General features: G+C 39.7%; 1 protein-coding gene across 4 annotated transcripts; it reads right to left on the bottom strand.

The window, feature by feature from the left end:
- Positions 1-7,481: 7,481 nt before the first annotated feature.
- LOC109422819 (protein hemingway) lies at positions 7,482-9,928 on the bottom strand. 4 transcript variants are annotated; one of them, XM_062847119.1, is made up of 5 exons: positions 9,746-9,928; positions 9,384-9,664; positions 8,768-9,305; positions 7,777-7,857; positions 7,482-7,706 (listed from the first exon to the last, which is right to left on the bottom strand). In XM_062847119.1, exons 3-5 carry the CDS (start codon positions 9,296-9,298, stop codon positions 7,653-7,655), a joined length of 666 nt encoding a protein of 221 aa, XP_062703103.1. In that variant the 5' UTR covers positions 9,299-9,305; positions 9,384-9,664; positions 9,746-9,928; the 3' UTR covers positions 7,482-7,652. The 4 variants fall into 4 exon arrangements, with proteins under 4 accessions (XP_062703103.1, XP_062703097.1, XP_062703087.1 ...); XM_062847113.1 differs by having other exon boundaries at positions 9,387-9,664; positions 9,746-9,927; XM_062847103.1 differs by having other exon boundaries at positions 7,483-7,706; positions 8,768-9,329; positions 9,387-9,664; positions 9,746-9,920.
- Positions 9,929-10,195: the final 267 nt, after the last annotated feature.

The raw sequence follows: 10,195 nt of genomic DNA, 5'->3' as shown, positions 1-10,195 counted from the left end.
TTCTCAGCTTATAGACTAACTAAGAACTTTCCTTCCCAGCGTTGGATAAATGTTTGGCTCGCGCTGAAAAAATCAACTTTTTGCAGCTTGTCACATAAATAACTATTATGCAATTCTGTATCATAATTTACATTTTATATAACTCATTTTGGTATCATAATGGCCAATTTTTCCGAACTGGCTCATTATGCAACTGAAATGAGTTGCATAATGAAAAATAGTTGTATAATGTTCATAATGCAACTCATTTGAGTTGCATTATGAACATTATGCAACTGAAATGGGTTGCATTATGAAAAAATCATTGCATAAAATTTTGTATGGAACTCGTTTCAAAACTCGATATTTTCAGCACTCTTCGTATTTATCCAACTCGGCAAGCCTCGTTGGATAAATGTACGACTCGTGCTGAAAAAATCAACTTTTTGCAACTCGTTACATAAATAACTATTATGCATTGATTTTTTATTATACAACTCATTTGAGTTGCACAAATGCAGCTCAAATGAGTTGCATTATGAAGATTATGCATCTACTTTTTTATTAGGCATCCCATTTCAGTTGCATATAATCCAGTTCAGAAACATTGACTATAATGATAACGAAATGAGTTTTATAAAATAGAAATTATGACACTGAATTGCATAAATAACTATTTCGTGCAACACACAACAAAATAAAAATGAGAAACATAACAAGTGTAGTGCAGTTCTATGCAGTAGGCATATAAGTCATCATCACTTTTCAAATGAAAGGCCAGTGTAAGGACCACAGTATCGCATACAAAACACAAAATTTGAATCATTTTAATAATTTGTAATGTTGTTTCAGCAATTAGCATACATTTAGGAGGCAATCATAAATATGTAAGTACAAGCTAAAAAAAGTGCAACAGTTGTATACAAGATTTCATGAAATTGAACTCTACTATGGCTCATTTCCAATGCAGCTTGTAAGATAGTTGGGCAATGTGCTTATTGAGCTATAAACGATGAGATTGTGATATGGTGCAGCATTTTTTTTTCGCACTTCATTCCTTGGATTCTCAGTTCCACCTTTTTGATGACATAGGACATAACTAAGGGGGCTATTTTATAACTCGAGTCGACCGTAATTTCATGTGACTCGATAGTTGTCGAATTATACAAAACGAGTTAGTCGATGGATGTCGAGTAAATAGTCTAGCACAACGAATGCTCGACTCACTAAAACGACCTGATGAAAACGGTCGGCCACCTGTCATCGCTTAGCAATCAGTGCCTGCTGCGCACAGCGATCAGACAGATTGTTGTGAAATTTTGAATTTTTACCAACAACATGGCTTTGTGCGCGTAGGGATTTTTTTTGCATTTTATTAGTAAAACTACTCTAGAATATTCATTGGAATCCGTTTTAAACCCTCCATCAGTCGCGCCAAAAAGAGATACACGAGCGATCGCGTCGGGTATTCAGTACACGGCATACGCTTTGAATTATGGTTGCAGTACTAGATAGCATATTGGTGTATTAGGCAAAAATGTCCAGCTTATTATGAGTGTTGGGTAGCTGGGTTGGAAGTGGACATGTAGAACCGACCAACCCGATCTGGTCCTGTCGCGAGTGTCGGAATGGCCCCCGCGGAAACCTTGGCATTCAGTCAAGGCCGCCTTGGTCAGGACACCAAAGCTAGGCATGCGGCGGCTCTTTCTTGATGATTCATCATATCCATCATCTTAGCGAACCAACGGCCACCCTGTGGTGAACCCGTGGCCACCGGAATGTGCCCTAGAGGAGCTAACTTCGAAGAAATTTTGACCATAGTGCCAAAACTAGGCATGCGAAGGCCCTATATTCATCATTTTTCATATATGTACACCATCTTATTATCTATAAAAAGGATTAATGACCTCCCTGGCCAACCCGTGGCCACCGGAATATGCTCTGGAGGAGCCTGCTCCGAGGACGCTTTGGCAATAGCGCCAGGTCTTCTATCTTTTTATGTTTATCCTGTGTTTAAGTGATCAAAACCTGATTCTTCGCCTGCAGGCATCTGAGAAACTGAAACCAGGAATTGCGTCGGAATGAACCGAATACACTCAAGGAATTCCTCCAGGAATTCCTACATAATTCCTCTAGGAATTCCTCCGGCAATTCCTCTGAGAAATCCTCTGGAAATTCCTCTAGGAGTTCCTCCAGGAGTTCCTCTAGGAATTCCTCCAGGAATTGTTCTAGGAATTCCTTCAGGAACTCCTCTAGAAATTCCTCTAAGAGTTTCCCAGAAATTCCTCTGAGAATTTATCCAGAAATTCCTCAAGCAATTTCTCCAGAAATTCCTCTAGGAATTTCTCCAGAAATTCCTCTACGAATTTCTCCAGAAATTCCTCTAGGAATTTCTCCAAAAATTTCTCTAGGAATTTCTCCAAAAATTCATCTACGAATTTCCCTAGAAATTTCACCAAGAATTCCTCAGGGAATTTCTCCAGAAATTCCTCTACGAATTTCCTAGAAATTCCCCTGAGAATTTCCCAGAAATTCCTCTAGGGATTTCTCCAAAAATTCATCTAGGAATTTCTCCAGAAGTTCCTCTAGAAATTTAACCAGGAATTCCTCTAGGAATTTCTCCAGAAATTCCTCTAGGAACTTCTCCAGAAATTCCTCTAGGAACTTCTCCAGAAATTCCTCTAGGAATTTCTTCAAAAATTCCTCAAGAAATTTCTCCAGAAATTCCACTAGGAATTTCTCCGGAAATTCCTCTAGGATTTTTTCCGGAAATTCCTCTAGGAATTCCCCGAAATATTCCTCTACGAATTTCTCCAGAAATTCCTCTAGAAATTCCTCTAAGAATTCCTCTAGGAATTTCTCCAGAAATTCCTCTAAGAATTTTCCAGAAATTCCTCTGAGAATTAATCCAGAAATTCCTCAAGAAATTTCTGAAGAAATTCTTCTAGGAATTTCTCCAGAAATTCTTCTAGGAATTTCTCCAGAAATTCTTCTAGGAATTTCTCCAGAAATTCTTCTAGAAATTTCTCCAGAAATTCCGCTAGGAATTTCTTCAGAAATCCTCTACGAATTTCTCCAGAAATTCCTCTAGAAATTTCACCAGGAATTCCTCAAGGAATTTCTCCAGAAATTCCTCTAAGAATTCCCAGAAAATCCTCTAGGAATTTCTCCAAAAATTCCTCTAGGAATTTCTCCAGAAATTCCGCTAGAAATTTAACCAGGAATTTCTACAGAAATTTCTCTAGGAATTTCCCAGAAATTTCTCTAGGATTTTCCTCAGAAATTCCATTAGGAATTTTTCCAGAAATTCCTCTAGGAATTGCTTCAGACATTCTTCTAGTCATTTCTCCAGAAATACCTCTAGGAATTCCTCCAGAAATTTCTTTCGGTATTTCTCCAGCAATTCCTGTATTATTTCCTCTAGGAATTTCTTCAAAAATTCCTCTAGGAATTCCTCTAGTAATTCCTCCGGAAATTCCTCCAGGAATTCCTCCTTAAGTTTTTCTAGGAATTCCTCCAGTAATTTATCCACAAATTCCTCTAGGAATTCCTCCAACACTCCTAAAGGAATTCCTCCACAAATTCTTCTAGAGATTCCTCCCAAACTCCTCCAGAATTCTTCCAGAAATTCCTCCAGGAATTCCAACATCATTCCTCAAGGAATTCCTCCGTAAAATTCTCTAGGAGTTCCTCCGAATATTCCTCTAGAAATTCCTCTGGAAATTTCTCTGGAAACTTCTCTAGGAATTCCTTTGGGAATTGCTTTGGACATTTCTCTAGGAATTCCTCCTGGAATATCTCTAGGAATTCCCCTAGGAATTCCTCCAGAGGAATAATCGGAAGAATTCCTAGAGGAATTTCTGGAGGAATTCTGGATGAAACCCTTAAAGAAATTTGTGGGGAAATACCTTGAGAAATTCCTCCGGAAATTCCTGCAGCAATTCCTCCGGGAATTTCTCCAGAAATTCTTCCTGAAATTCCTCCTGAAATTCCTCTGGAAATTCCTCCAGGAAATCCTCCAGAAGTTCCGCCGGAAATTTCTGCAGGAATTCCTCCGGAAAATCCTGCAGGAATTCCTCCGCGAATTCCTCCAGGAATTCCTCTTAAAATTCTTCAAGGAATTCCTCCAGAAATTCCTCCAATAATTTAAATTCCTCCAGAAATTCCTCTGGGCATTTCTCCAGAAATTCTTCTAGGAATTTCTACGAAAACTCCTAGAGGAATTTCTAGAGAAATTCCAAGATGAATTTCTGGAAGAATTTCTAGAGGAATTTCTGAAGGAATTCCTAGAGGAATTTCTGGAGGAATAACTTGAGGAATTCCTAAAGGAATTCCTAGAGGAATTTCTGGAGGAATTTCCGGAGGAATTTCTGGAGGAATTTCCGGAGGAATTCCTGAAGGAATTCCTAGAGGAAATCCTGAAGGAATTCCTAGAGGAAATCCTGAAGGAATTTCCAGAGGAATTCCTAGAGGAATTCCTGGAGGAATCCCCAGAGGAATTCCTGGAGGAATTCCTAGGAGAATTCCTGGAGGAATTCCAAGAGGAATTCCTGGAGGAATTCCTCCAAAAATTCCAAGAGGAATACCTGGAGGGATTCCCAGAGGAATTGCTGGAGGAATTCCCAGAGGAATTGGCGGAGGAATTCCTCCAGGGTTTCCTCTAGGAATTCGTCCAGTAATTCCTCCGGAAATTTCTCCAGAAATTCCTCTTGGAATTCCTTTAGCAATTCCTTTAGTAATTCCTCCAGAAATTTCTCTAGAAATTCCTCCAGAAATTCATCTTGGAATTTCTCTAGAAATTCCTCTAGGAATTTTCGGAGAAATTCCTAGAAAAACTTCTGGAGAATTGCCTAGTGGAATTTCTGGAGGAATTACTAGGGAAATTTCAGGAGGAATTCCTTGAAGAACTTCTGGAGGAATTCCTAGAAGAATTTCCGGAAGATTTCCTAAAGGAATTTCCAGAGGAATTCTCGGAAGAATTTCCGGAGGAATTTCTGGAGAAATAGCTGCAGGAATTTCCGGAGGAATTCCTCAAAGTATTTCTCCAAAAATTCCACCAGGGTTTCATCCAGATTTCCTCCAGAAATTCCTCTAGGAATTCTTCCGAACATTCCTCTGGAGGAATTCCTAGGGATATATCTAGAGATATTCCAGAATTCCTTGAGGAATTCTGGAGGAATTCCTAGAGGAATTTGTGGACAAATTACTGGAGGAATTTCCGGAGGAATTCCTAGCGAAATTTCCGGAGGAATTATGCAGGAATTCCTAAAGGAATTGCTGGAGAAATACCGAAAGAAATTTTTGAAGGAATTCCTAGAGGAATTTCTGGAGAAATGACTAGAAGAATGTCTGGAGCAATTCCTAGAGGAATTTCTGGGAAATCTCCTAAAGGAATTTCTGAGGATATTCCTAGAGGAATTTCTGGAGGAATTTCTAGAGGGTTTCCTGGTTAAATTTCTAGAGGAATTTCTGGAGAAATTCCTAGAAAAATTTCTGGAGAAATTCCTAGAAGAATTTCTTCAGAAATTTCTTGAGGAATTTCTGGATTAATTCTCAGAGGAATTTCTGGAGAAATTTCTGGAGGAATTTCTGGAGGAATTTCTAGAGAAATTCCCAGAGGAATTTCTGGAGAAATTCCCAGAGAAATTTCTGGAGAAATTCCCAGAGGAATTTCTGGAGAAATTTCTAGAGGAATTTCTGGAGAATTTTCTAGAGGAATTTCTGGAGAAATTTTTAGAGGAATTTCTGGAGAAATTACTAGAGGAATTTCTGGAGAAATTCCTAAAGCAATTTCTGGAGAAATTCCTAGATGAATTCCTGGAGAAATTCTTTGAGGAATTTCTGGAGAAATTCCTAGAGGAATTTCTGGAGAAATTCCTAGCGGAATTTTGGGAGAAATTCTCAGAGGAATTTCTGGAGAAATTTCTTGAGGAATTTCTGAACAAATTCCTAGAGGAATTTCTGGATGAATTCCTAGAGGAATTTCTGGACAAATTCCTAGATGAATTTCTGGAGAAATTCCTAGAGGACTTTTTGGAGAAATTCTTAGAGGAATTTTCGGAGAAATTCCTAGAAATTCTGAAGGATTTCCTACTGGGATTTCTGGAGTAATTACTAGAGGAATTCCTGTGGGAATTCCCGGAGGAATTCCTTGAAGAATTTCTAGACTAATTCCTGGAGGAATTGCCGGAGGAATTCTTGGAGGAATTTCTGGAGGACCAGAGAGGAAAATTCTTGAAAATAGAGCCGTCGCATGCTTAGTTCTGGCCCCATGGCCTGAACGTCCTCGGAAAAGATTTCTCCAGGTCACATTCTTATGACCACGGGATGACCACAGTCGCCTGGCCTTTGGTCCTTTTTATGAATGATGGATGTCACAAAAGCTCAGCTTATTATATGTAGTGGCTTTATTTGCTCTAACAGCGGGGAGGAAAAAAAAAAGATAATTAATATAAAGAATCAAGAAGATAGACTGTCGCATGCCTAGTTTTGGCGTTCACGAAGAAACCACCTTCAGGACGCATTTCGATTGGCCAGGGAGGACATTGGACCTTTTTACGGTAATCAAGATGATGGATATGAAAAAGCATGAAGATATAGCCGTCGCATGCCTAAATTTGGCACCATGGTCCAAAGACTCGGAACAGGTTCCTCCAGGGTATATTTCAGTGACCACGGGTTGGAAAGGAAGACCATTAGACCTTTTCATGGTTACTAAAATGATGGATATGAAAAATCATGAAGAAAGAGCCGTCGCATTTCTAGTTTTGACCGTATGACCAAAACGTCCTCGAAATAGGCTTTTGCAGAGCACATTCCGGTGGCCATGGGTTGACCAATGGTTGGCCAAGGAGGCCATTTGACGTTTTACGGTGACCAAGAAGATGAATATAAAAAATCATGTAGACAAAGCCTTTGCATGCCTGGTTTTGGTGCCCTGACCGAAATGTTCACGATCCAGGTCCCCGCGGGTGTGATTTCGATGCCCGCAACAGGACCAGATTGGGTTGGCCGATTCCACATGACCACTACCAGACACGCATCACCCAGCTGGACATGTTTGCCGCAGACACCAACATTCAACGACGCGGCCGCTCGTAAAAAGATTGTGTAAACAAAATTCCTCTCAGTAAACTGTCAAAATCGCGAATCGACCACTCTTCTGCTGTCGACTGTCGAGCTAGTCGGTTTCTGTGATCGCTTTTCTGCTCGACTCGACAGTGATAGCAGGCGACCCGATTTATTCGACTCGAGTTATAAAATAGCCCCCTAATTTCAAACTGCGTATTGCAATTTCGAAACAAGCCTGTCAAATTAACAGGAATTATACAGCATCATAGAGAACTGGACATCACGTGCGGCCAGCGGGCCGCATTGCGTTAAACATTTTCCTGTGAAAATGTTGCGATAATCAAGGCAATCATGGATTATTGCATTCGCAACTTTATGACACATTTGAAATGCAGATAATCATGGGTACGCAGCTATTCACGCTGTTTAATGAATCCCTTCAATAATTATACTCATTACATATTTTATTTTCAGAATTTTGATTGTTCACAATTTTAAATCGTTCCGATATGATACGCATCTCCTACTCTTAGTCTTTGAAACCTCATTGTAGAAATAAACCCTATTCTAAACATGATCTGTTCTTGAAAAAGAAACCCGCTTCACCATGCGCTACGGCGCGTCCGTTCGATTTTCTCCAGTTTCTTACGAAGAAGCTGTGAATGAATGGATTTATTTAGTTTGTTGATAAAAGTTCAATTTTTGAGATCATGCACAACTGGTTACCTGATTATCAATATCAATTTGACGTTGCTTTTTCTTGCGATTGACTGCCGCACTTGTGGTCCTTGAGTTATTGTTTGAGGGCTGAAATATGAGAATAAATAAGAAGGAAGGGTTCAAAATGTTGCTTAACTCTTGAGCCATATTTTTTCCTAGCGTTATATACAGTTTTTCACGTATTTCTACATTTTTTCTGCTCGAAAACCTAAAGATGGTGAAGGGCTTTTTTTGGATGTGCTAGGTCATTAAACTGTTTTTGAGTTTACATCATAAAGACTATTAGAAAAAAAATACACTGGAAGTAATATTCAACGTGGATCTGTATGTTAAATGTCATATAATTTCAATTTTCCTAAAACCTTACTCTACGAGTTTTTTATTATTTTTCAGTATAAAGCTGTATTGTGTTCTAACCACCACACCAGGTTCGCTCCACCGGATAGTCAAATTCTTTCAACTATGATTTCTCAAATGTTTATTTTTCATCGATTTTTGAAACCACTTTTGGGATTTTTTATCTCAAAAATAGATTCTACGTACAAGTTCCAATGAAAAATCTATGTATATTTTTTCTTAACATTCAACCATACTTAAGTTACAGTAAATTTAAAAAAATAGAAAAATAATTGGACCTTGTTAAATGCAAAAGTAAATAATCAATGAAATTCAACACATGAACAAAACCGCATTCAAAATAGAAAAATATCGAGTCGATTTTTTGTGTTTTGGGCTGGAAATGCTTTTTGTCTGGCACACCAAAAGGTACTCTTTCAGAAAATATGTGAAAAACTTTTTTCCATTCCTTAAAATCCTTGGAGGAACTCTTAGTACCAGGAATAACTCATGTAGAAACTCTGGGAAACGCTCATAGAATACCATCTGAGAAGTAGGCTTTGTCCCAGTGGAGAAGAAGATAAATATTTTCCTCCCCTACAAATCGACGCTAGCACCCCCTAAAAATCCTAGCTAAACCGATGATGATTGTCGTACTTACTGTACTTATCGTTGTGGCACTCGGCTTTGCCTTGGTGCTCAGCGTTGGCTTCGTGGTCATGATCCTCTGCAGCAATAGTTGATTGTGTCGTTCAATCTCTCGTACACGATCCCGCGAAAAGGACAAGTTCTGGGATTTCTTCGGTTTCACGGTGGACACGCGCCGCGACGAACCCAACGATATATCGCTCAAACTGTCCTTCATGATGTCCATGTGAAACAGATGGCCACTTTCGTCGAAATCTTCCGGTTCGGAGCTCAGAATTTCCACCTGAAAGCCGTTATTGTTGGCACCGTGGCGAGATCTGCGACGACGACGACCCGGTGAAGACGACAAAGATGATCCCGAAATCGAGCTAAGGGCGTCTTCATCCCGAGTCGATAGTTTCTCCGACTGGAAGGAACTGTAATCCGTTTTGTCCCAGTTGCTGCTACTGCTACTGCTGGTGCTCCCAGTGCTAGAGCTGGACTCCGGAAGCAGCGAGTTGGTGACCGAGGTGCACTTGCCCAGTTGCTTGTTGTTCGAGCTCATTTCGCACCTGAACGTTGAACCGCGGTTGAACCTTTGGATGTTGGAGAGGATTGAAAACAAAAGCAAAGCACATATGATAACCTACTACCTTGAACCGATACGGGGACAAGCCAGGGATTTCTTGAAGATTGCGGCCGATTGATAAGAGAACTTTCTCTTCGCCGATGGGAGATCTCCTGATTGTTAGTGCGCGAAAAACAAACTTCGGGTTACTATGTTTACGGCTCGGTGGTGTTGAGACTGTTTGTTGTGGATCGGTCGAGCCTCTAGTTGCCACGGGAGTGTCTATATGGTAGGCACGCGTGCGCATAACGTGAGACCACATGGTGCTTTGTTGGCGCCAATTTTGTGAGAATCTAACGAAAACTGAAGAACCGTGGAGTAACAAAGAAACTGAAATTAAATCAATTGAATCATTTTTATTGAGTAGTGTAGATAAATACCTACCGGAGTTTCCTGTTCAATTGAAGCAGTATCAAAAGTTATTCAGACTGTGGAAGCTCATCAATAATTTAGGTACTACATATTGATTGATTAAGTGTGGAAAAGGAATCATATTACATCAATTTTCAAGGACATTATCTGTAAGGGAAATTGCCAACAACAAAAACTGTGTAGATCGGCACCAACATTTCAAAAGGGCGTAACTGCATTTTGAAACAAACCCCTCTGTCACATCTGTAGTTCGTATTTCAATGCCGCCATGCAAATCACCGCCGGTATAGGAAAGAAGAGCAATTTCTCTGTCTAGTAATGTTTGTGAATTCCGTGGGAAACTTAAAATATGACCCACAGATGTGAAAGAGTGGTTTGTTTCAAAATGCAGTTACGCTCTTTTGAAATGTTGGTGCCGATATTATACCTACCCTTACCTACCTTAAGGTCAACGGTGTATGA

Source organism: Aedes albopictus, chromosome 1 (genome assembly GCF_035046485.1).
Source record: "Aedes albopictus strain Foshan chromosome 1, AalbF5, whole genome shotgun sequence".
Lineage (NCBI taxonomy): Eukaryota > Metazoa > Arthropoda > Insecta > Diptera > Culicidae > Aedes > Aedes albopictus.
This window is presented reverse-complemented; position numbering and strand designations above follow the sequence as displayed.